General features: G+C 42.9%; 4 protein-coding genes and 1 pseudogene across 4 annotated transcripts in view; 3 read left to right on the plus strand and 2 right to left on the minus strand.

Moving 5' to 3' along the window:
• LOC134176238 (uncharacterized) overlaps nt 1-824 on the minus strand; it is a 983-nt gene extending 159 nt beyond the window's left edge. The window contains exon 1 of the mRNA XM_062642918.1: nt 1-824. This exon is cut by the window's left edge and continues 159 nt beyond it. Within this exon, the coding sequence (XP_062498902.1) occupies nt 34-555 (522 nt within the window). The 5' untranslated portion in view covers nt 556-824 and the 3' untranslated portion in view covers nt 1-33.
• Nucleotides 1-10222, plus strand: part of LOC134198144 (collagen alpha-1(I) chain-like) — a 13705-nt gene extending 3483 nt beyond the window's left edge. The window contains exons 2-4 of the mRNA XM_062667482.1: nt 4315-4472; nt 8686-9588; nt 9656-10222. Of these exons, the coding sequence (XP_062523466.1) occupies nt 4368-4472; nt 8686-9588; nt 9656-10060 (1413 nt within the window). The 5' untranslated portion in view covers nt 4315-4367 and the 3' untranslated portion in view covers nt 10061-10222. The remainder of the gene's footprint in view (nt 1-4314; nt 4473-8685; nt 9589-9655) is intronic.
• A 278-nt stretch (nt 10223-10500) lies between these two features.
• LOC134176484 (transcription factor Adf-1-like) lies at nt 10501-11737 on the plus strand. The gene is made up of 3 exons (XM_062643154.1): nt 10501-10814; nt 11178-11336; nt 11401-11737. The coding sequence occupies exons 1-3, from the start codon at nt 10501-10503 to the stop codon at nt 11735-11737; spliced, it is 810 nt and encodes a 269-aa protein (XP_062499138.1).
• Nucleotides 11738-12437: 700 nt separating this feature from the next.
• Nucleotides 12438-13562, minus strand: LOC134176485 (uncharacterized; annotated as a pseudogene).
• Nucleotides 13563-17867: 4305 nt separating this feature from the next.
• Nucleotides 17868-23805, plus strand: LOC134198559 (collagen triple helix repeat-containing protein 1-like). The gene is made up of 4 exons (XM_062667974.1): nt 17868-17933; nt 18634-18838; nt 22836-23060; nt 23116-23805. Exons 2-4 carry the CDS (start codon nt 18686-18688, stop codon nt 23491-23493), a joined length of 756 nt encoding a protein of 251 aa, XP_062523958.1. The 5' UTR covers nt 17868-17933; nt 18634-18685; the 3' UTR covers nt 23494-23805.
• Nucleotides 23806-26501: the final 2696 nt, after the last annotated feature.

The following is a 26501-nucleotide window of genomic DNA, read 5'->3' on the forward strand; positions in this document are numbered from 1 at the left end:
CAGCGTACTGTAGCTATTCTAGAGTTGTCTGGCTTACATTTCATCGAGAACAATCAGGTCGGCGTCTTCAACGTATACATCAGTGACAGGAGGAGCAGCAGCCGCGGCATTGACACACTCTTTGCACTTGCAAGCATCAGTACATGGCATGTTGTTCTTGAAGCACCGACATCTTGCACTATTGCAACCCGATGAACAACCACAACGCAGTAGTTCCAAGAGAGCCAAAGGTGCAGAAGAAAGAGTCATCCATAATACGTTGATGTCGCCATCATCGATATCCCAACCGTGCCCAATAGGACTGGGAACTTCTCCATGCTGAAGACACTGTTTCCAAAGAAACGCTTGGTAGTTGCTTCGGCGGACATGTTGAACAAATGTGTCATGAGTTGGAGGTAAATCGGTGTACGACGTGGATGTTGCAGTGCAAACCAAGTGATATCTTAACGAATTCACACTTGTAAATGACTTCTTTCCGTATATCTTGCACACGAACTCTTCACACAATTGAATTAGATGTTCATCAAACGTAAGAGATTCTCCTAGACGCTGCATCGCTTGTATGTGGCCACTCTTGATCAGTTTGAAAGATCCACTTTTTCCACGTTTTAAAAAAGAGCTTACAATATCACAACCTGCGTACGTTTCTGAGACTGATCATGAACGAACGGCATTGCAGCAACAGTAGGAACAGCACGCTGGATGAGAATAGAATTAGTGCAGTGCGTAGTGTTAGACCCTGTTGGCGTGTCCTCCATTATATCATTGTTGTCAGTAGCTAATACAACTGACGTCAAACGATCGACATTTAAAGGAAGTGGAACGTTTCCAGTACCAGCCAGTTTCAATTGTTTCTCAGCGAGAGCGGTATCGACTTCTTGAATCTGGCTCTTAGATATTCCATGGCCAAAGCGATTTAGCAAACTAACGACTTGGACGCTTCTAGTCATGTGATGAATTGCTGTAGGTAGTAAAACATGCTTAGGAGTTTTGACGGGGCCGTTATGAGCAGTGTAGATAATGTCTTGAGCAATTGACAAAACTCTGCGATGTGTAGTCTCTGGCACATTGTATAGGGATATGTCGTTCAAGGCTCTAGACATCAAAAGTTGTGCTTCCCACATCAACTAGCTAGCAACAAAACCAAGTAGTTGTATAACAGTGGAGGAACAAGACGATCAATGCCAGCTTTGTTAAGATCATCTGCTGTGGGAGGCTATATCCTGGTTTCTGTCACATCTATTACATCACTGCGTAATTCCAAAGCACTGAGCAGATGAGTCATCACAGAAGAAGGTGACGTAAAGTCATCGTCGTCAACTGCACTCATATCTTCAATCTCACCAACTTCATCAATCTCCTGTTTTAAATTTAGAAATGCTTCCAGTAGATCTCCCTTCGCAATTGAAGACGAGAACGCGATTTCTGCTTCATTAGCACGTTTTGGTTTCCAAAACTCTAGCCTTTTCTGAAAACATTTGATCAATCTTTTCTTCAAATTCTCTCTGCGGCAAGATAGATTGAGTTCATCAGACTGCTCTAAAAGCTCTAGAAATTTAGCGTGGAGTTGTGACATTGTGGCTGTGCTTTTTCCAGAAATGACTCTAGATTCTACTAAGTGCACTAGACTTGAAAAGGCTTTGCCAAATACAGTCCGCTCTGTTATGTCACAAGCAGTGCTTCTTTCTTCCCACTTGCAAGCATTGTGTCTTCTAACTACACTTGCAAGATTCTTCTTTGAAATATAGTCTCGAAAGCAGCTTGCATGGTACTTCACTTCGGCAGCATAAAAATCAAAGTTTCCGCATTCTGTTGCTCGAAGAACTCTTGTGTCATCGGGTACTCTGGCTGCTTGTACAAGTGTAACAGGAGAATTATCCATTTGGCAATCTGATAATATTTTGTAATTGTGCTTGTCCAATTTTTTCGGTTTCTGACACAGTAAACATAGCGAGAAATTGGTCTTTGCTTATGATCGGCGAGTGGTTCGTGCTGACGAAGAAGATCCTTGATCAACAGTGACTGCAGTTGATGACAATGGGTTTGTGCACACTTGGCTTTCTGCAGCAGGCGTTGTTGTTGCAGGTGCGGATTCGTCTTGCTCTTTTCTTTTTTATTCTGCAGACGTCTAAGGTTTGTATTGTGTGTAATTTTGGTAACACAAACGATGGTAGTAGACTCTTGGATTATCCTCGCGTGTAACCCCTCCCTTGCGCAAAAACAGGTATGTGTCATCTTGTCTCACCTCCGCAGTGTCATGCAAAGTCGCCCAACTGCGCTGTTATAACGCAGTCAATTCACCACCCTCTTCCTGACACATGCAGCTTCTCTAATCTAGGCAACGAATCTTCGCAGCGGGAAAAACAGCTTCAAAAACAAGACTTTCGTCGTCACTTCTTTCGAACTCCATCGCTTGAATGAGTTAATTAATTAATTGATAAAAACAAATTTAATAGATATTAAACACAAAGCCTGTTCTTCTGAGATCCAACTAGACTTCAACAACAAACAACTGCAACAATTAGATGCTAGTATGAGTCTAGTGCTACAGATGTGTTCCTTTATACAGTGTCTGTCAATTGCACATCTGGTTCATTTCATTCATTTTGCGTAGCCATCATCTACATTACCTATTGATTAATTAATTACTAGCCATAGCCATCATCCGGTCAAATCCTAGTCATCATTCGGTGGAGTCATCATCATCCGCGTCAAATTGCGTGCAGTCATCATCCGGTTAACGTCGTAGTAGCCGGTCGAGTTCAAGTAGAAACGATTACGTCATCATTTTTCCGGGTTCTAGTAGTAACTACAATCATTATTCGAAGAGTTATCGTTACTGTCAGCTTTTATGGTAGTTTCAGCATCCGGTGAACGCTTTTTAACTTGTTGCATGCCTGCACATCCGGGTTTTCAAATCTACAGACAACAAAGCCGTAAAACGAACCTAGACAAACAGGACACCAAGCAGAACGTGAAAGAATGTAATATGCTACTTTCAAAAGCTTAGAAAACTGATGTGCAGGAGTCTACAGAAAATTTAGTGGTTCTGTTGAATAACCGAAAATAATAGCTCGGGTACCAGACCCCATTATGGCGTCACGCTAACGTTTTGAACTCGCTGTTGTAAACCGACCATTTTTGTGAGTGCCAACAAGTCGAAACGGTCTTAGCACCACATTATCTACTATTTTACGAAGTAAAACCTTCCTCGTACGAGAGTGGGAGCGGAAGTGCAGAAAACAAGAGCTCTGCGTGATCAGCCCACGGACATTATCCTATTCGCAAGCCCTCCGTTCAGTTGCTGCCAAGTATTACAAGCCGTAAGAACAAGTCGCCTTCTTAGAGCCGTCGATAACAAGTAGGGAGTAAGTCAGTTTAAATGAGAGCAAAGTAAAGTGTACTACTGTCTATTACCAGTAAGATTGAACTCGGAGGTGAGTAATAAAATAGAGGTCACACCAGGTGTGCTCATTAGAGCACTAAGAGCTGCTCCAGTTGGACCATGTTACACCAATTATCTTAAATGGTTCCAATTGCTGATCCGTTGATCTTACAAGATAATTGGATAATAACCATTGCTCCACCCGTTGGTGTTTGATATAAAAAGTATTATCCTTCCGTTTCGTTTGTAGGAAGGACTTAGATAATTTGATAAACAGTAAAGCCAGACCTAGCGGTTTCTAACGATGCCGAGATCATCGCGAAAGTCCAAAAAACAGCGGAGATATTGATGATTTTCAAAGTTTACACTTATGGAGAACAGACAGTAGATAAACAACGTTTTGCTTCGTAAATAGCCGTGTAAAAGTTGTCGCACGAGAAAATTCTAGCGAAACGTTTCAAAGACGTCAGCACGGGACATGTACCTTAAAGTTGCTGCCTAGACAGAGACAGAATGTGTACAAGTCTGTTAATTTCTAGATACGTGGGTGTCCAATCCGTGGCCCGAGAAGATTTCAGGTCAAATACAAAAACCATAGACACACAAGAATGATACATTTCTACAGCAGAGAGTGTTAGAATTGTTGTCTTCAGAAGCATAGAGGCTGTAGGTAGACCTAGACGTGGCATCACGTGTGTCGCAAAGGTGGTGAAGTCATCGTCATGCAAATAACATGCAAGAAGGATATCTTTAAAGATATGATTCGACCTAGATATATATAGTTACATGCAAGACAGTCGTGAGGCGGATATTGTATGTCTGCAAATACACACCATAATCTGATCTCAGACAGTAATGTCAAGTTGTCGATTTCAAGTGCAAAAGAATTGAAAGTTGCAATCTAGTATCTAAGCACTGTTTCTGTGCAGATATCAAGCGACTAAACGCCTACCAAAACCTCAACGGTTAATACGTTGGAAATATGAAATCTGCTCACTACGTCACTGCTTTGGCGCTTTTATGGATAACATCATTGGCTCTTGCTGATGAGGAAATATCAAGCTCAAGTGATAATGGCGATGAAAAGGTAATCATTTCTATTTAACAATTTACGTAACGTTTAAAGTACTGTTGCATAAACATTTTGTATGTGTAAAAAATTTAGTTACATAAACCAACATAGCTTAGCGCAACGAAGTTAAGAGGGGTTTAGAAGTCCCTCCCACCCTTTCGCCCACCCTTTCGCCCTCCCTCTCTCCCACCCTCCCTCCCTCCCTCTCTCCCACCCTCCCTCCCTCCCTCTCTCCACCCTCCCTCCCAGCCTTCCTCCCTCCCAGCCTTCCTCCCTCCCAGCCTTCCTCCCTCCCAGCCTCCCTCCCACCCTTCCTCCCTCCCACTCTCCCTCCCTCCCGCTCTCCCTCTCTCCCACCCTCCCTCCCTCCCTCTCTCCCACCCTCCCTCCCTCCCTCTCTCCACCCTCCCTCCCAGCCTTCCTCCCTCCCAGCCTTCCTCCCTCCCAGCCTTCCTCCCTCCCAGCCTCCCTCCCACCCTTCCTCCCTCCCACTCTCCCTCCCTCCCGCTCTCCCTCCCACCCTCCCTCCCACCCTCCCTCCCTCCCTCCCTCCCACCCTCCCTCCCTCCCTCCCTCCCACCCTCCCTCCCACCCTCTCTCCCAGACTCCCTCTCTCCCAGCCTCTCTCCAGCAACTCTTGGATGCTCTAAATCCCTTCACCGTCCAGGCAGTGGCGTCCTAAGATCCATCACAAAGCCACAAAATTCTGCCAAAACATCTTGCTAACGAATTTGAAGTTATCCTCGTGGAATTCCGGATGTATCCAAACCCTGTATCATCTTGACCAACCAAATAAGCACAATGTGACCTACCAATTCGCAAAACATCAAGACTACCCGTTTATGCCCGTCACAGACGACTAGCACCTAGCTGGCAGACTAGAAGTTGGAAAACAGGAGTTTGACCACATGATGGAATTGGGCATTGTTCGTCCTTCATCCTCTAACAGGTCTTCACCAATACATATGATGCCGAAGAAATCTGGTGAATGACGTCCATGTGGCAAGTACAGAGCGGTAAACATTGTCACGACTCCTGATCGACATCCAATTACTCACATACAAAATATTACTGCTACTCTTAATAGATCCACTATCTTCTCCAATATTGACTTGGTCAGAGCATATCAGCAGTTTCCTGACAACCAGCTGATGTCCACAAACTGCAGTTACCATCCCATTTTGGTCTTTGAGTTTCTTCCAATGCCAGTTGGTCTTCGCAATGCGGCTCAAATATTTCAACGTTTTATCGACCAAAGTGGCTTACATTTCAGCTATGCTTACATCGATGATGTTCTAATTGCTAGTTCCAACACAAAAGAGAGCAAACACCATATACACTTAGTTCTTCAAAGACATAATTCGGACGAGCCTTGACGAAACCCTTCCTACGTGTACTGTACCGTGTTGAAATGTGGGTGATGGTACGTACCTACTTACGTACGACCGAACGGCACGAAATAACATTGATTTTGCGCCAATCAGAGACATAATGGTTTGTGATGTCACAATGCAGGTGTAAGTATAGTAGCTGCACCGCTCTCCAGGTTGCTTTGCGCCTAGGCCACGGGACTAATACGAGAATGTGCAGACATGCTCGAGCATCTAGAGATAGCTTGATGACTGCGGCCAAAAATTCAACTAAATGTGAGAACACGTCGCATTTACAAATAACTTACGTTAGTGCTCTATCCATGTTCTCCGCGATGTCCAAATACACAAGTCCACGTCCGGCTGTCAGTGAACCACTCGCAGCTTGACTTGAAACGGACAAATGTAGAGGTAAATTTCTTTGCTAGAGTCTCTAAGAACGGTATTAGCATACACAACATAAAGTTGTTTGCGTTCTGCGTTGCCAAAGTGTACGAATCGGTTTGAGTCTACTTCAAACTTCTATACATTGTTCTTAGCTGAAACATCAAGAGAGGAAGATGTTCACAACTGATCGCTGCGCGCCACGCGACTACTACGAAAATGCAAACAGGCTGGAACTCCAAACTACAAAGAAATTTACGTTAGCGCTACAGCTATACGTGTATGGTCTCCATAACGACAAATCACTGCATTTGGGGTCTATTCCGTAGCAATTCATTAATGGCGAATGGCGCCCAATCGCATATTTTCTTACAGAAATTGAAACCAGCTGAAACAAGATACAACGCATTCGACAGGGAACTGCAGCTACTTATCTTACCATAAAGCACTTTCGCCAAATTCTTAAAGGTCGACAATTGCATATGTTGACGGATCACAAGCCTCTCACTTACGGTCTCTCTGCACGTGCGGACAACCGTAGTCCCAGCCAGATCCAACACCTTGATTATATCTACAGTTTACATCAGACTTTCGACATGTAGACGGCCGTGACGGACGAGCAGCTGATGCCTTCTCGCTCATTGAGGCAATGAGTCAGCAGCACCCAGTTGTGATCAATTTTGATGGGATGGCCGCTGCACAACGAAACAGCCCAGAAATGAAAGAAATTCAAACATCTAATTCTGTACAACTATGTGAAGATCCTCTCCCAAGGTCAACTAATACACTGATTTGTGCTATCTCACTGAAAGTGCTCGTCCAGTAGTTCTTGTCAAGTTTCGGCGAGCTGTGTTTGACCATCTTCATTCACTCTCTCATTCTAGTATTCGAGCCACTCAGCGTCTCATTACCGCTCGTTACGTGTGGCCTTCGATGCATGTTGACATTCGCAGGTGGTCCAACAACTGACTTGTATGCCAACAGTAGAAGGTCCACAGACATTCTGTCATCCATTTATCGCCCTTTACAACGCGGGGAAACACGAGATTTGACCGAATCACATCGATTTAGTGAGATCTCCACCCATCCAATGGTTTCTGATATCTTCTTACTTGCGTTAAAAGATTCCCTTGCCGGGCTCAAACAATCCCACTGTCTACTAGAGAACAGCTGAATCTGTAGCAGAAGCATTCTTGAGTGGATTGATAGCAAAGTTTGGTGTACAATCAACGATCACCACAGATCGCGAACCACAATTCGTGTCAGCCTTGTGGAATAAGCTTACTGTACTCCTAAGAACCACACGCCGCAAGACAACCGCATACCATCCTTGTGCCAATGGTCTTGAGGAGCGTCTACACCAACAACTGAAGGCATCCCTCAAAGCATTTTAAAAACTCGAACAAATGCCTAGATGCACTGCCAATGGTTCTGTTAGGAGTAAGTACTGCAGATAGAATAACGTCAAGTGTACTTCAGCTGAACTCGTGTGGCCCTACGCTGAGGCTACCTCAAGAATTTTTACACCTCTCACCTCCTCATCGTTACCTGATCCACTAAGCTATGCTATCTGACACGAGGACAAATGTCAAGCAAGACTCAGCGCACAACCAAATCTACAACAAAGACATCGTCAAGTTTTTGTCCAGACTGTCTTGTCTTCACCCTCTCATGCCTTCATCCGTCACGATGCTATTCGCAAGTACCTAAAGCGACTACATCATGGCTTTTTGTCGATCACAAAACGTTCTGGCAAGCACTACACTTTATCGGTTAAGTTAATGGACGAAGAGGTTCTTTCTTTGAATCGCCTCAAACCAGCTTGCCTGGACGATTCTCCTACACTCGATCCAGAAACCCTAACCGAATATATTAAATCTCCAATATCATCTCCAAGTCCTTCAGCCAAATCTCTGCAAAAGAATCAAACTTCCGGCCGCCATGTCCATTGGCCTCGACGTTTCGTTTTTCACCTCACTGAAGGGGAAGCTATGTAGCGATAACTAATTTATGCCGCATCAGTAAATTACAAGTCTAGTGAGCATGCGTAGAGGAAACTATAAATAGCTAAAGTTCAATTATTTTAGTCATTTCGTTACCGGCTTTAGACTAACTTGATTTTTGGTATTCGTTGAAACTTTGCATTAATTGAATAGTGTCTAAATCATTACACTTCTCTATATAGAATATATGTATATTGGTACTTGCTTGATTAATTTAGGAAATGAAACTGATTATTTACTCTCAGTTACTATTGGGCAAACGAAGATAAATTAAACGTAACATTCTAGAAAGTGCGCTTTTTCACGAGATTAGTTACTAACTAATGTTTCGTATAAGATAATAATCAACACTACTCATCTTGACAATTTATAGATAAAAGTTGTGTGCAGTATTAAAATTAGAAAATATTAATACTTGTTCTTGCAGCAGACTGAGTTAGTATCATGATGCAATATTATTGTCTATTCTAGCCAGTACTACAAGAGGCTGGACCTCCCGGTCAGAAAGGAGAGAAGGGCGAAGAGGGAGCTTCCGGATCTAAAGGAATACAAGGTCCAAGTGGAAAGGCAGGGGAAAAAGGAGCTCCTGGATCTGAAGGAATGCGTGGTCCAAAAGGAGAGCCGGGAGCTCCCGGATCTCACGGAATACGCGGTCCAGACGGACATCATGGAAATAATGGTTCCAAAGGTTGCAAAGGAGAACCCGGACCAATGGGAGTTCCTGGATTTGGATCAAACGGTTCAAAAGGAGAGCCCGGAGCAATGGGAGCTCCCGGATCTCCAGGAATACGCGGTCCAAGAGGAGACCCAGGAGAAAAGGGATCTCCTGGATCTCCAGGAATACAAGGTCCTAGTGGAGATCCAGGAGAAAAAGGAGCTCCTGGACTTGAAGGAATAAGAGGTCCAAAAGGAAAGCCAGGACAAAAGGGAACTCCTGGATCTCCAGGAATACAAGGTCCTAGTGGAGATCCAGGAGACAAAGGAGCTCCTGGACTTGAAGGAATAAGAGGTCCAAAAGGAAAGCCAGGAGAAAAGGGAGCTTCCGGATCTCCAGGAATACGCGGTCCAAGAGGAGACCCAGGAGAAAAGGGAGCTCCTGGATCTCAAGGAATACGCGGTCCAGTTGGACATCATGGACATAATGGTACAAAAGGTGGCAAAGGAGAACGCGGATCTCCAGGTCTAGGAGGAGAGCCCGGAGCAATGGGAGCTCCCGGACCTACAGGAATACGCGGTCCAAGAGGATATAATGGAAGTAATGGTGTACCAGGTTCAAACGGAGAGCCGGGACCAAAAGGAGAACGTGGTAGGCGCTTGAACTGGAAGCAATGTACTGAGACCAAGGGTAGTAACAAACAAAGCGGAATATTACTCGTGAGAAATGAAAATAGACAGTATGCAGTTGATAATACGTATTAATTAACTTGATGTTATGCTTTAGAGCTGTCCATTCATAAAATATAAAAAGAAAACAGCAGTACATGTGGAATTTGGAGGAACCTTACGAACAATGCTCAATACCCTGACAACAAACGAACCTGTTGTTTGTGCTCGATGGTACTTTACATTTGATGGAGAAGAATGCCAACCACCAATTGATGGCGTAGTGTATGAAGGTCAGAAAGGCAATTCGCATTATCCACACCAAATCGGTGGTTTCTGTCAGATGACGAAGGCAGACACGAAGGCAGCCAAAATCATCAGTCGTGGCAGGGTTAACATTGAATTTCGCATCGGGCACTGTCATCATGGCAGCCGACAGTTGCAAGGCGTCACTCATCTTGGCTTGGATTCTGTTTCACGACTAATAATCACTGAAATGCCACCACCTCAAGACTGCAATTAGACTATGAATGAACTCTGATGTGACTGACTGATGACCTCTGTGCTAGTTACACACAGCAAAGCGTAGTTAACGTTGCTACATATCTAGCTGTATGCTGTTTTTCTGTTGGGTGTTTGTTACAATAAGCAGTTGGACAACATGTTTGTTCGTTGCTGATCATTCACATAAAGCTGGATTTACAATATGCAAACGCTTGAGCGTCGTGTCGCGTCGCGTCGCGTCGCGTCGCGTCGTACAAATTCAAATTGTAAATGGTCTACGCGACGCGACGCTCGACAGACGCGACGCGACGCTCGACAGACGCGACGCGACGCATCCGAATAGAACCGAGTTCTATTTCAGCGTCGAACCGGAAGTCGGAGCACGTCGCGTCGGAAGTGGCAATTAAGATTTTAACCAATCACAGCCAAGTAGGAGTGCACGTGGTTGCTTCGTGAGCAATGGCTACGAACATGTTGGACGTTGAGCGCTTGATAGAGAGTGTACGCAGCTGTCCTTGCCTGTGGAAGGTCAACTGCCAAGTATACAAGAACCTGCGTGCACGAGAAAACGCTTGGAAGTGGATTGCCAGCGAGTTGGGTGTCTCGGCAGAACTCTGCCAAAAGAAATGGAAGAGTCTCCGAGACAAGTACGTGAGGGAGGTTAAACTTCTTCAGAAGAAACGTTTGTCCGGGGCCGGAGGTCCACCTCCAACGTCTTCGTGGGTTTTCTTCACCGTGATGACATTTCTGGACATTTCCGTGAAGCACAGAACGTAATTACTAGTACACGTGTACCATTTATTCTTTGCTTTTTTTGTCTGTTTTCGTGTCTCTGCCTGTCTGCTTTGATGTGGCTGCATGCCCGTCAGTGGATCTGTCTGTTGATCTGTTGGTCTGTCAGTCTGCTTGTCTGCTTTCATGATATCTGTGTCTGTTTCTTTACCCGCATGTCTAGCTATGGTTACCCTTTGTTTGTACGCGCCGGTGTTTATACTGTTTCTGTGTCTTTTTACTGTACCTACTACTGTTTACTGTACCTACTACTGTTTTTTACGCTGCATTTGCTGTGGGTTTATGCATGCACTTCTTGCAAATCTCAGTATCTCTAGTAGTAACTCTATTGTATTGACAAACAGAACAGACACCACTTTTTCATTGCTGGAAAGTCAACAGGAGAGTCAACAACAGGAAAGTCAACAACAGGAGAGTCAACAACAGGAGAACCAGCCAGGAGAGAGCCAGCCAGCAGAGAGTGAACCCTATAACAGTGATGAGACAGTCGACAATCATGAAAGGTAAATGTGTGGACTTCGACTTGATATATTGCTTCCTTTCACAGGCTAATTTTTCCTACTGCAGTAATGAAGCACACAACAGCTCGTTCATTTGTCAGGTAGAGACTGGACCGCGTCAACTAAGCATCACTCCTGCCACCAAAAGAAAGAGACGTCATAAGGGACCAGAAGACGAGCTAGAGACTTCAATTGTAGAAAGGCTAAACTCATTGGACTCAAAGAGGGCTCATGTCGACTCCGATGAGGATGGTTTGTTTGGTAGGCAGATAGTTGCTACTCTACGGAGATTTCCCTATGAGAAAAAGGCGTTCGCAAAGCTCAGACTTCAACAAGTGATGTTAGAGGTAGAGCTTGGTGGGTCAGGAAATGGCTTTTCTCTGTTTAGAGAGAGCACCCCATAGGTCACCAACCATGCTTGTGTGCATCACTGTGTAGTATCCTGTGATACGTGGCCAGCGACTACACTATGTGTGGTCTATAAACCGGCTTTTTTAAAAGCCACCAACTACATCAGAGAGAGAGAAACTGCAGACTGCTAGCTACATAACTGATTGACAAACTCATTAATCGACAACAACAAGTCAATAACTTTCGATTGTCATGTTTAACACATACGTACTTTGGCACTGCCTATGCCTACATACTCTTAATATGCTCATTATATTATCTTGGGAAGTGCTATTCGTAGCCCATTTTCAGGTATGGTAAATATGGAGCATTAACTATTGTTGCCATATGGAGTCTGGGAAAATATACTATCAATCTAGAACAAATTTTTTACATAGCTTACCAAAAAACAAGACTCAGTATAACTATATTAATTAAAGAATATTCTAGACTAAACTGTTAGTCACATGCTAGCTCCTACATCTAGATAACCAGTGAATTATAACTAATTGTACGCAAGAAATTGATTGTTGTAACTAATAATTGTAACTAGCAAGAAATTGATTATTGTAACTAATTGGTCAAATCAAAATTCAGGCTAGGTAATGATCTCTTTGATATTATTTTTGGCTTTTATAAAAGCCGGTGGTTACTCAATACAAGTCAAAAGACTGATTGAGTAGGTAAAGGTAATGACCAAGACTAATTTATTAGTTAATAGTCTTTGCGGTTGACATGGTGGTATTGCCAGGTGACCTCTCCTTCTGGTGTCATAAAATAGTCTCGGTACATGTCTCTCACTTCAGCTGCAGATCGACAGCTCCGATTTCCTCCTATTTGTCCAATTCTGGACAACCCACCATCATCAACTTCATGCCTCCAATTTCCTCTCAGTAAGTGACCAGCACCATCTTCAGCATCAGTAAAGCCTGGGGGACAATACACCAAAGACTCATTGGTTCGTAGGTAGTTGTGAAGGGCAATAGCTGCTTTTGTAAATATGCAAGCATTGTCTGGTGCTGCAATGATGGGTCGCCTAAATATCCTCCAACGTGCAGCCAAAATTCCAAAAGTGTTTTCAATCACACGCCTAGCTCTGCTTAACCTGTAATTAAACACAGCCGTTCGTTCATCTAGGCCCCTACCTGGATACGGTCTCAACATGTTGGCACGTAAAGGGAATGCCTCATCACCAACAAACACGAATGGAGCCTCTGTGCTGGTTCCAGGCAATGGCCTACTTACTAGTAATGACAAGCTACCTAATTCAATTGCTTGGCCAAATGCTGAATTTGAAAACACACCACCATCACTATGGCGACCTGAATCTCCTACAGCTACTAGAATAAATCTGTAGTGAGCATCACACACTGCCAATAGAACAATGGAATAAGTCCCCTTGTAGTTGTAGTATGTGGAACCTGATCTATCAGGAGCCTGAATTACCACATGTTTACCGTCTATTGCTCCAAGACAGTTTGGAAAATTCCAGAGTTGAGAAAATTGTGCACTGATACTCTTCTAGTCGTCTTCTGTAGCAGGGGCCATCACGTACTCTTCCATCAGAACGTTCCATATGGCAATGCAAGCCTCCCTAACAATTTGGCATACTGTTGCCGCCCCAACACGGAAACTGAAAGAAAGCGATATCTGCGAGTTTCCCGTTGCCAAATAGCGAAGGGTCAACGCCAGTCTCTCGCCAGGGGATATTGATGGTCAGACGACACTGCTGTACCGACGACGAACCAACAAAGGCCCCACTTTTGCCAAAAGTTGGTCAAATGTAGCCTTCGACATCCTCAGATATCTAAAGTGGCTGTCAGAGTCGTGCAACCGCATCTCTTGGAGAAGTTGATGGTACTCTCCCTGCTCAGTGCGTCGTTGATGTATCTCACGAACCCAAACTTGACGTGGTCTTCTTTTTGCTTTTCTGCAGCGGTGGTGATGCAACAAGAGACACAACAGTAGCGTTTCCTCCTCTTCGTCCGAATCCATTCTAGAACACGAGGTAAAATGGGCGTAGCCATATTTTCGCGCGTGGTAATCTAGCGCGAGTGGTCATTCAGGAATACATGCACCGACATCTGTGACGCGCTAAAATTTACATTGTGAATGGTCGACGCGTGTGACGCGACGCGACGCGACGCCTGCCACTCCCACGCGACGCGACACGACGCGACGCGACGCTCAAGCGTTTCCATATTGTAAATCCAGCTTAAGCCATCGCCTTTGCAAAATGAAATATAGAAAAATCTATGTTTGTCTCACAGCAGTTGATTGTAACAATGTTGCCTAATAATATATCTTTTTGTAGTGGCATTCTAGTTATGTGTACTTTATATTATTATACATCTCTCCTATATCTATGCAAATAACCGTGCTTGTTGCGTTTCCAATCTCGTGGTATGATAAGTGACTAAAAAAATTATTCTAATTATAATTATTGTTGAAAATGTTAACTATTAATTTGCATGCGTAAGACAAAACTCAACAGCAGCTGTTAACTAAACATTTCTAACTTCTCTTACATAAATATCTAAATGTTACCAACGCCGACTTCAGATATATTTATAGTTTTTCGAGCTCTGGGTAAAAATTATTGCAGATGAAAGAGCAACTAAGTATTACCGCGGTGTCCACAAAGTCCAAAATGCAGACTTCAAGATTTAGTGGGTTAAACTTATCACCAGAATTTGAAATACCTTCATCTTAAAGGACTTGAGGTCCTTTGGCGTTCATTTCTAATGCTGCAACATTATTATCTCAGCCTATTACCACCGTCCATCAGATTAAGAACACGGTATCAGAGCTGCGTATCAAAACAGTGTGTGCGTGCGCGTGTGTGTGTGTGTGTGTGTGTGTGTGTGTGTGTGTGTGTGCACGCGCGTCTTAGCGTAACTGTTCTTACGGCAGCGATAAAAACAGAACAGTACAAGCCCGAACTTGTGTGCGTGTGCGTAGTGTGTGGGAACGACATCGATGTCAATAAATTCAAATGTTCGAACAGAGCTACAGATGGGACACATAATTTAGACCTGTAACAGCAATTAAATATCTATACGCATGCATTCCCTTCAAGCTGCTAAATTCAATTTCTGCGATGAAGCAAAGCGTTCAAGCTGCTCTTTAAGCAACTGGCTCTCATGCATCGTTGACTTCGTTCACAGCCAGATGTATCGTGTAATTACCGTAAGTGTACGGCAGAGCCCCGAACATATTGAGACTTTATGAAAGCACAGAATGCATGGTACCACAGTATGCATGGACCTACAGCATGCACGGTACTACAGTATGAACGGTACTAGAGTATGAACGGTACTACAGTACGCACGGTACCACAGTGTGCATGGTACTACAGTGTGCATGGTACTACAGTGTATGGTACTCGGACCTCGCGCGAAAACAGAGTCCAAATTGCTCTCAGAGCAACTGGCTTTTCACTCTTTCAGGCATCACCTACTGGATACACAGCCAAATGTATCCTGCAGGTGTACTGCAGAGTCTACGACAGATACAGACAGACACAAACTTTGTGATAGCACAGCATGCAGGCACAACAGTATGCATGGTGTACGGTACCTAGACGAAGCATTGCACATGAACAGTAGATCAAGAAGAGATGAAGTTGCAGGATTTCTCGCCTCCTTCAACGCCGCTAGAGGCAACATAAACATCTCATGCATTACAACTGCTATGCAATGTGCAGACTTGTAAATAAGAAAGAAACTTGAAGCCGCGTCCACGTGCGACGCATGAGATTAGAGACATAGGTACCATTCTGTTCTTAGTTGCCCATGCAGCACCTACATGCAGTTGATAGACACTCAACACGTGTCGAGCACACGACCGCCCATGACGTGCCCAGATCGACAGCAAAAAGGACTTGCGTTTTGGTTAACAGCCGTGTTTCCTTGCCTTGCAAACTAGTAAAATAAGAATATTAAAATTTTTGACAGCTACAGATGCTGCGAATACTTGAGAAAGTCAGAGTTTACGCTGTGGCTTGATGGCGTGGAAAACATTTCAGAACTCAAACACGATGTCCAATCGATGCCAAATTAATTAATCGGTGGCAACAGCGCACACAGAGTTAACGTCGTTGTGCGCTCGATTCTGAAATCCAAATTCGTCGTGATCAATTATGGTACTGTCATAGACTCGACATACGAGTGCAAAAATGTGGTCGCACTACCTCAGGACCATGCATTTGTACACACCACATATATACATATGCATATCCGCTGAGCTTTCCATTCCAGTCTCTCAGTGGCATCATTGTCTCTCACACCGGTGTTTCAGTCCCCTAAATCGCTTTGAGGGTCAGCAACAATGTTAAATGTTTTAGATCTGCTGCTTCCATGGCGTTGGGTCAAATTGTGGCCCCAGACCTACAATTTCTATCACAGCTATCAATTCATGACCTCCTCTACTATCAATAGTTTCCAGACTATCGCGAATTGAGTCTACAAGTCTACAAAAAATTCCTGATCTTGCAATGTACTAGCGTATCAAATTCAAAATGAAGTGTCTTCTTACTGGGCGGAAAGTTACTGCGAGAGGTAAAATAATATAACAGACGTGACCACGGTGTGGCATTACTGATGAATCACAGATTTTGCAGCTCAGTCGCAAGCCATCTATTCAGTTGCGGCGCGCAAAACCAAGTGTCGAAGGCTGTGAGAACAAGTTTACTTCGTAAAGACGTCAATAACAAGTACGCGGTAAGTCACGTTTGCCTAGATGATGGCGAAACATGGTGCAATGGTTGTACAGCTTTTCACTTTTGTAATCAGTTATATAAGACTTTCTGTACAAAGAAATGCTATCAAAGAAGGTGTAATGAACACATCATTTCGTTTACAGATTGTTTCTGATCCTGCCGTGCACTAGCGTTTCAAATTCATAAGTAATACAACACCATGGTCACGCCTTTAAATTCAGCTTGCTCTACGGTGTAACTTTCCGCACTGTAACCTATACATTATCCTATTCGCAAACCCTCCGTTCAGTTGCTGCCAATTATTACAAGCCGTAAGAACAAGTCGCCTTCTTAGAGTCGTCAATAACAAGTACGAAGTAAGTCACGTTATAGATGAAAGCGAAGAAGGGTGTAATAGTTGAACGTTTCACTTCGTAAATGGTCGTGTAAGTTGTCGCACAAGAAAATGCTGGCAGAACGTTTCAAAGACGTCAGCACGGGACATGTACATCAAAGTTGCTACCTAGACTGAGAAAGAACGTGTACACAATGCCTGTTGACTTCTAGATACGTGGGTGTCCGATCCGTGGCCCGAGAAGATTTCAGGTCACATACAAAAAACCATATACAGACAAGAATGACACTTTTCTACAACAGAGAGTGTTAGAATGGTCGTCTTCAGAAGCATAGCGACTCTAAGTAATGGATGAAATAGGTAGACCTAGACGTGGTCCATTACGACACGTGTTCCAAAGGTGATGAAATCATTTGGTGGAATATGCCAAAAGAAGAAGGATAACAATGATATTACAAACGGTGAAGTTACAGTTGAATTTCACATTGGGCAATCCCATCGTTCTGTACCAATAAGCATCCCTTTGGTTGGCTTGAATTCTAGATCTGTTGCACGAATAACAATCATCGAAATGATATCTCCTAAGGATTCAGGGGATTCAAATTAGACTGTCAACTCTTGTGCGACTGATAACTTTGTGTTCGTTAGAAACACCAACTAGCCGTTTGTAACTGTATACGACATATTTTGCTGCATGTATGTCGTGTTTGCTGTTGAGCTGTTACTGTAAGCTTATGAAAGATGCTTGTCGCTGATTACTCAAACAAGCAAAGGGTTGTTAATTAATTACGAATAGGAATACAGTCAAACCTTCACAACTACTTGTCTCGTAGCATCTGCTTGTTGTCTAATAGCATTGCTTTCGTTTGCAGTTGTAAAGTGTACCGTTGTGTTGCACGATATGCATCTCTTCCAAAGCGATAATTGGCGCATGCAGCGACACGCTGTGTAGGCTCATTAGGTTTCCATAGTGTTTTGTTACTGCTCGGAAAGTTGCCCCAAGCTAACAGGTGTCAACAAGGTGTGGCATTATTGCTGAGTCACGCTTGCTAGTGACATGCTCTCTATAGCTATTTCTGTTACTGCGCAGAAGCAAAGTATCAGAAGCTGTGAGAACAAGTTACCTTCCTGGAACCGTCACCAGCAACTAATCACGGTAAGGTAGAGTCACGTTAGAATGGCTTGATCGACGTACATGGTGTAGTGCAGAATTCTACTTCGTAAACGAACATGCATGCATAGAGTATGCCTGTATTATAAATAGTTGGTGCATGTGGAAAGGCTAGAGCAACACGCTTCACAGTTGCGAACGCGCATTCGTTCAAATCAAAGCTTGCATGTCTAGCTAGAGACAGACAAGAATAGAACGTGAACACTTCATCGGGTACCGGTTACTTCTATACTAGCCTACGATGGTGTCCGATTCGAGCCTAAACGGTTTCTAAATCGAAGTTACAAAAAGGAGTTTAGAGGAAATGCTACTTTTCTACAGCCGAATGTGTAAAAACGGCCGTATAGAGAGCACCGCAGGGGTCAGTGAATGAAACTTGATGATTACAGCAAGATGTTGATGTAACTGGGTAGATATGTAGGTGACCATATTTGCAGATCGACACGTGTCGTGACGTGACAAAGTCACGGCCACGTGCAGGTGCACTAAGATGCCAAGAGCATGGCTATAGAATATGCCTAGATATAATATATATTTATATAAATTACAGAAGGTCGCTGGACGTGTATGCCTGCCCTTGCACACCATATCTGATCTCAGACAGTAATGTCAAAAACTTGTTGCCTCCAAAGCGTAGACTGGAAAGTTAACATTAATTAAATAAATAAGTACTGTTTCTGTGCAGATCTCAAGCGACTAAACGTCTACTGAACTCTCAACAGTTGACACATTCAAAAATGAAATCTACTTTCTACGTCACTGTTTTAGCGCTTTCCTGGATAACCTCATTGGCTTTTGATGAAGAATCAACAGCAACAAATGAGCCTACCTGGATAACCTCATTGGCTTTTACTGAAGAACCAACACCAACAAATGGAGAAGAAAAACCCGTAATAATATAATTCCATTTTCAAAATGTATTCAATATTTCAATTACTGCTAAGTGTTAACAATTAATGTAAATAGTTCAGTTACAGGCCGCAGCACAGCGGAAAGAAGTTGTAGTGTTTTAAGATATGGTGTGTGTGTTTTGTGTGTGTGTGTGTGTGTGTGTGTGTGTGTGTGTGTGTGTGTGTGTGTGTGTCTGTCTGTCTGTCTGTCTGTCTCTCTATCTGTCTTCCTGTCATCTGTCTGCTTGTCTACACACCTTGAACCTTGATTCCACCATACCCAATATGGGTTTTGGCAACGCAGCGTAATAGTGCTTCTCCAAGCAGCACGCTCATCAGCATCACGAAGACTGATGCGTAATGACCTGAGGTCTCTTGTGACAACATCTATCCATCTCTGTTTAGGCCCAGGAGTTGGTCTTGTTGCATTACTAAGTCTGCTGCAAAGTAGTTGTTTTGGGGACGATTGTCACTCATGCGCAGCAGATGGCCCAACCATTGCAATCGTTGTTTCTGTATTGTCATAGCAATAGGGTCTTTACACGCTCGTCCTAAATTGTCTGAATTCTTGATTTTATTCCATCTTGAGACACCAAGAATCGATCAAATGCACCGCATGTGGAATGTATTTAAGCGTTGCAAGTTTGGTTGTGTAACGGACCAAGTCTCACATCCATATAGCAAAACTGGTCTCACCAAAGGACGAAAAACTTTTATTTTTTGTGGAGATTGAAAACTGCCTGTTGGTAAATACCCTTTTCTTCCAGGAACCGAAAACTTTACTTGCTTTGCTTATACGAGCATCAATTTCAGCAATGCATCCACCATCTTGGCTCATGATACTCCCCAAGTAAGTAAACTCTGTAACGTTTTCAAGAACAGAACCGTCAAGAAGAATACGTGCCTGCTCGCAACCAATGCTCAAAACTTTTGTTTTCTTGATGCTGATTTTCATTCCCCGTTTACAGCAGGACTCATGTAGACTGTCTACTAACTTTTGTAGTTCACCCAAGGTCTTCCCAATTAAAGCTAAATCATCAGCATACATAGCAGCTTTAATGACACTAGTTCCTTGAGCTTTGACTCTGTAGTTCATGTAGAGACTTCCTTCTTTTCCTGTATTCAATTTCTACTCCGCCAACTTTAGCTTTGTTTAGTCTTCGCATACAATCTTGTCTATGACGAGATCAAATAATACAGGAGACATAACACAACCCTTACATACACCAGTTGTAACTTCAAATTTTGATGACTTCTCACCACTAGATTTGACAACACAATGTGCTCCATCGTGAAGGTCTACAATCAATTGTACAACTTGTTCCTCAACGCCTCTATCTTTCAAAAGTAGTCTGAGGACCTCTCTAGGTACGGAGTCAAAAGCTTTTCCCAGATCAACAAAACAAATACGGACAGCACACTCATGTTCAATGAATTTTTCAATTATCTGACGAACCAAACATATTTGATCAATTGTTCCTCTACCCGAACGAAAACCACATTGGGCTTCTAGTAGTAGAGGTTCAGCTGACTGTCTAAGTCGTTCCAGAAGAATACTTGCTAATACCTTTCCAGTTACACTGAGTAATGAAATACCACACTAGTTGTCGCATATTAGTGTGTCATTTTTCTTGAAAACAGGAACAAGAACTGAATCTTTCCAATCCTGTGGCACTTATCCTGAAGACCAAACTTGCTGAAGAAGCTCAGATAGCCAATCAAAAAGCTCCGTAGGCCCAGATTTCAGTAATTCAGCTGTTATTCCATCATTACCAGATGCTCTATTATTTTTTTAACTTTTTAATAGCATTGGTAATTTCTTCTTCACTGAGTGGAGCACCAGACCCAACAGAGCGCACAACCATTCCAGAGTCTATTGCAACAAGACGGTCTGACAACTAACCTAATGCTTTCTAGCCATCTCGTTTTCTTGACATCTCATCCAAGCAATGCGAGCTTCACGTTTCTCAGCTATCAACTGTAGTGTACGCTCAGAAATCCATCTATTCTTTCTGGTTTGAACAACATTGAGGTGTTCATTTGCAAAGTCCATAATTGCACTACAAAAGTCAGAGCACATAGCGTCAGTCACAGTAGATAATCTTTGTGTGAATCTAGTCATGACGTTATTTCGATATTTGCCTAGAGCAATATGATCACTGAGTACGTCCCGTGCAAAGGTTTTCACTCGTCTTTTCCCACGTGGCTTCTGAAGTTTCAGTACCATCTTACTCCAAACAAGTTTGTGATCACTGTCAAAATTTGGTCCTCGTCCTACTCTTGTATCATGTACCATTTTTTGCATAGACTGCTTTACCAAACAGTCTCTTAGACTTGACAGTAATTTGGGATTAGGCGGATACCAAGTGACAGTGTGTATATTCTTATGCTGGAAAAAGGTGTTTGTGATTCCCAAATTATGTGCTTGACAAAATTCTATCAGTCTTAACACCATTGTGTGGGTGACTGGATAAACCAAACTGACCAAAAACTTTTGAAAATGCCTTTCCAAGTCTAGCATTAAAGTCACCTAGCACAACAACAAGCGAACCTGTCTTATGCATAGCAACATCAAGTTGTTGATAAAATTCATCTTTAACTACCTCTTCGCATTTTTCTGCTGGAGCGTAACCAACAATGACATTCAAAATTCCTTTGTCAGTGAGAAAGTCAGCACGCAATATCCTATCTGGGATAGGATCAAACGATTTGAGTGACTTCATCACATGATGTCTAACCACTAGACCAACACCCCTGGAAGCTAGCTCAGGTGGTACAGAAAACAAGACTATAGCAGGAGTCTTCATCTAAATCCATCATGCCTGCGCCAGGTAAGTGAGTTTCAGTAATGCCACATAATGTAATATCAGTTGTAATGAACTCTTTGGCAAGAAGGTCAGTTCTGCCCACACCCTTTACTGTTCGAACATTCCACACACCAGACTTGAGAAATTGATTCTTTTTCCACATCACGTCATTGATTTCTTTCCGCTTATGATGAAAGCAAGAGCTTAAGCTAACAGTTGAAGGGTAGTGTAAACTTGACTTGCAACTATTGTTTACCATTATCTTGCAGATATGATGAAATTTCTTTACATGGTTCCTCATGGAGTTTACTGATGACAATACATTAGACCAATCCAGAATAGGACATCTCATGGAATGACCAGACCATGTTGTTGTGGTATCAGAAGCAGATTGCATCGTAGTCCGACTACAAACCGAGTTATTAGGGGCAGTCGGAGACCCCTCAATAACCCCTTCCCGCGAGCACAGCCCTTGATTGCCGGGTTGCGTCTCAATCTTCGGAGCCCAGTTCTATTCCTGGCGTCACTGACTCTTTCCCAAGCGCCACCCCTACTTTTGTCCACACGCGGGAGAACGCGCTCTATTCTGCGCTTAGTAGCAACATATGATTTGAGTGACCAGCTTGCTAGGCTAGCGCACCCTAGATTCTCACCATCTTCAACTTGCCGAAGGTTGAAGTTAGCATGTATTTCCTCCCCCGAGCAAGAAAACTACCAGAAATACAAGGTCCCATGAGGTACTCTCTTCGAGGGTTCAGTGAGAGAACTTTCACCCCTTCCCCCCACACACACATACACACACACACCACAAACACACACACACACACACACACACACACACACACACACACACACACCACACACATACACACACACACACACACACACACACACACACACACACACACACACACACACACACACACACACACACACGTCTATAGTCCCTGTATTGGTACTTATTTGGGCTATCTGAGAGTTATAGTAAATAATATCCCACAATTACTACTTGTCTAACAAACAAATAAATGAAGCATTCCTAAAAGAAGGGTACAAGTTAACATAATGTGTTGCATATGTTAACGATAAACAATATTTTCTTAACAATTCATAGAGCTTCTGAGGATTTAAAAATTAGAAAATTTCAACTAAGCTGGTATCACAAAACAATTTTATATTGCTTTCTCTAGAAAACAGGTGGCGATAAAGGAGAAAAAGGAGAGCCTGGATCTCCAGGTATAATCGGATTGCCCGGTCCAAAAGGAGATCTCGGACCAAAGGGTGATTATGGAGACAAAGGTTCACCAGGTGGGAAAGGGAAGAAGGGTGATACTGGAGACGCACCACCGTTTAGCATGAACTGGAAGCAATGTACTAGGAATGAGGGTAATGACAAACGAAACGGAGTATTGCTCGTAAGAAATGAAAGTCGGTATGCAGTTTTTGATATACGTAAATGTTGTGTATTAGAGTTGCCTCTTCAAAAAATATCGTACTGGCACAGCACTACATGTGGAATTTGGAGGGACTCTACGAACAATGCTCAACGAAGTGAAGCCTGTGGTTTGCGCTCGATGGTACTTTACATTTGATGGAGAAGAATGCCAACCGCCAATTGATGGGGTTGTGTTTGAGGGACAAAGAGGCAATTCACATTATCCACACCAAATCGGTGGGTTTTGTCAGAAGACGATGGCAGACAAAGACATCACAAAAGGTATGGTTAACATCGAGTTTCGAATTGGGAAGTGTCATCATTATAGCCGACAAGACGAAGGCATCACTTATCTTGGCTTAGATTCTGTCTCACGAGTAATAATCACAGAAGTGCCACCACCTCAAAAGTAAAGTTGGGTTGTGAACTCCTGTATGACTGATGACTTTTGTGCTAGTTAGCTACACACAGCAAAGCATAGTTTCTACGTATCTAGCTGTCTGCCATTTACTGTTTGTGTTCATTATTTCAATAAGCAGTTAGATTATGCATCTTGCTGATTAGTGGCATAAGCAAACGCTGTTGCAATTTGAAATGCAGTCAAAACTCATACTTGTCTCTCAATGCTGCTGCTTGGTGGGCAATAATATTTTCTCCATTCAGTTGCATCCTAATCAAGTGTGCTGTATATTCTATATTTCTTTCAATATGTGAAAATTAAAGTTTTAAACAAGCATAGTCGTCTAATATGTCACATGATTGGAAAATGCACCAATCACGATGACTTATTTTCAAACATCACTCTACATGTGAATATAAGGCCATAATCAACAGCAGCTGTCAAATAAATATTTCCAGTATCAGTTACATAAAATAACTAAATAATTTACCAACTATAATTTCAGGTATTTATAAAGTCAAATCCATTTTTAAGCTCAATTAAGACTATTGCAGATAAGCAGCTGAGTATTACCGTTTAGTCACAAAACCCCGAATGTATGAACTTCAAGACATGACGGTTTGACTTTGAGGACAGAATTCAAAAGACCTGATCTTAGAATCACATCAGAGTACCGTTCTGTAACATGCCCCACTCTTCTTCACTGTCCTTTCCACACGTGCTCAGCACGAGAGGCAGTTATTAGGCAACCAGTGGGGCGCGTTCAATTGGGTTCTTCCAGCCTCTTCCAGAAGAGCCTGGAAGACACGCCATTCTTCCAACCTCTACCAGCGCAGGAGCTGGTAGAGGTTGGAAAAGAGATGTGCTCTTCCAACCAGCAGCGGAGTCGGTAACGAGCAGCGGAGTCGGTAGAGTTGGCTCTTTCGCGTATCCCGGCAGAACTGTAGAAGTTGAAAGAGGGGCGTGCACACGGATTCTCTGGAAGAGGCTGAGCCCTAATAACAAAAGTCACAACCTCTAGGAGGTCAACACAATGCCTGCCTGCTAGTCTTCTTGCGTTGCAAAATAATTAATTAATGTCAGTTTTGGCATCTAGAGCTGCCACGAAGCTTTGACCTTTGGCCTCTCACTGTGTGTTTCGAACACCAACTGCACTACAACGTGTAAACAGCTGAGGTTGATGCACACTTCCGCAAGAATGACACTTCATCACTTGAAGATGCGGTTGCAAATTTCCCTCATCATCAGATTGAGTCTCATGCCAAGAGCTACAGTATACACTTTGATATACCTATAATAACAAGATATCTCTACATGTGTGTGGCACTGCCTAGAAGTATACTAATTTGTATTAGGTAAATGGAGTGTTGACAGCTGAGTTTGAATATGACTGTGCAAACGTCCACTTCTGTAACAGCATCTAAATTGCATGGTCAAGAGGCTGAAGGACGAGCACAGAAATGAAGTAGAATGTTAAGAGTCAACAAGGGCGTTTTCCTAATCCTCATACTTTAGCTATACAGCTAAACTACATAAAAAATTAAATAAATCATTTTTAAAAGGTTGAAATTTTAAGAAAATTAAAATGTAAAAGGAAGAGCTAGAAAATGCCCAACCTTACTAACGCAAGTATAACAACATTTGAGAAAATGGTGGGTATGTAGGAATGGGTATGTACATATTCATGCTCATCTTTTACATCACAATCCAGTACTGAGTGTCACACATGACTGCCGCGTTTTAGATTAAAACTTCTGCAAGCAAAGAAAAGATTGTGATGTAAAAGATAAGTATGACTAAGTACATACACATCCCTATGTGCCCATCATTTTCTCAAAATGTACTTTTTTCATTCATTTTTATTTACATAGAGATGAAATGGTTTTTGCCACGCTCCAATATGTGTTGCTACTGTGAGTACATTTTGTGTGCATGGTTGAAGATGAAAATGATGCGTGCAGCTTGGGATTCCATACTTTGACTGATGTTTAAATAGAGTAGCAGCTGACAGATAAATGTAATAACATTGATTGCATCAATAAACAACTCCCACGCATCTTACACAGAAGCCTACAAGATCACATGCACGGAGACAGCTGGGCACCCATTGAGCATAGTCGCACATGGTCAACTGTACGCACACTGTGGAAGTCAAACCATAATTTACACCAGCTAATAATAGGTAATTTTAATTACATGAAACTAAGGTGTACACTGGTGACCGGAACAACATGGCGTTGTGGGACTCTACGTAGCAGTTGACTGATACTGGGTGGACTATGCACAGTTCTAGCTGTTGGGTCAGTGCAATTCCTCGGACAAGAGCAAATCGTTTCGTATGACCTTTGTAGCTGTAGCTGCTTCGAGTGAGGCGCTAGCCTGGCTGACAAAAGTGCAAAGATGAAAAAATAAATCCCATTTTTTACTGTCAGCGCTAGTAGTCTGGCTATAACGTTTACAGTAGAGAGCTAGGTGGCTCTGAAATTTTCTAACTGCCTTTTGTCTGCGTGGCCATTTTAGATTCTTTGCATCTGATACAAATGCATGCAAAATTCTGAACGAAATGAGATACTAAACACAACTGAATTCGATTTTAGAAAGAAACTTTGTGAGACGCGTGAGCTTAGACACACGTGCGCACACGAACAGTCGCTTTGCGTCCAGTCCTACATCATGCCCAGCGCGAGTCATGACGTTCACAAACCATGTGTGCCAAGCAAGAGCATGCTCTTCAATAAACACGTGCCCAGCACCTAAGGCACGTGCACAGCAACAAAGGCACGTGTCCAGTACCATGACGGACGCGTGCTCCGGTCGACACCGCAAAATCATTCTTCTGGTTAACAGCAGTGTTCACCACATTTGCAAAACAGATAAGATATTAAAATTTGATATCAAGAAACTGCCACAAACTCTCCAATTCTATATACGCAAATAATGCAAAAACATTTGTAGTAATTGAACAATCACTGTGAGCACTTGATCCAGCTATGTCAACAGGCCTAGAGAAACACTATGTAT

Source organism: Corticium candelabrum, chromosome 2 (assembly GCF_963422355.1).
Source record: "Corticium candelabrum chromosome 2, ooCorCand1.1, whole genome shotgun sequence".
NCBI lineage: Eukaryota > Metazoa > Porifera > Homoscleromorpha > Homosclerophorida > Plakinidae > Corticium > Corticium candelabrum.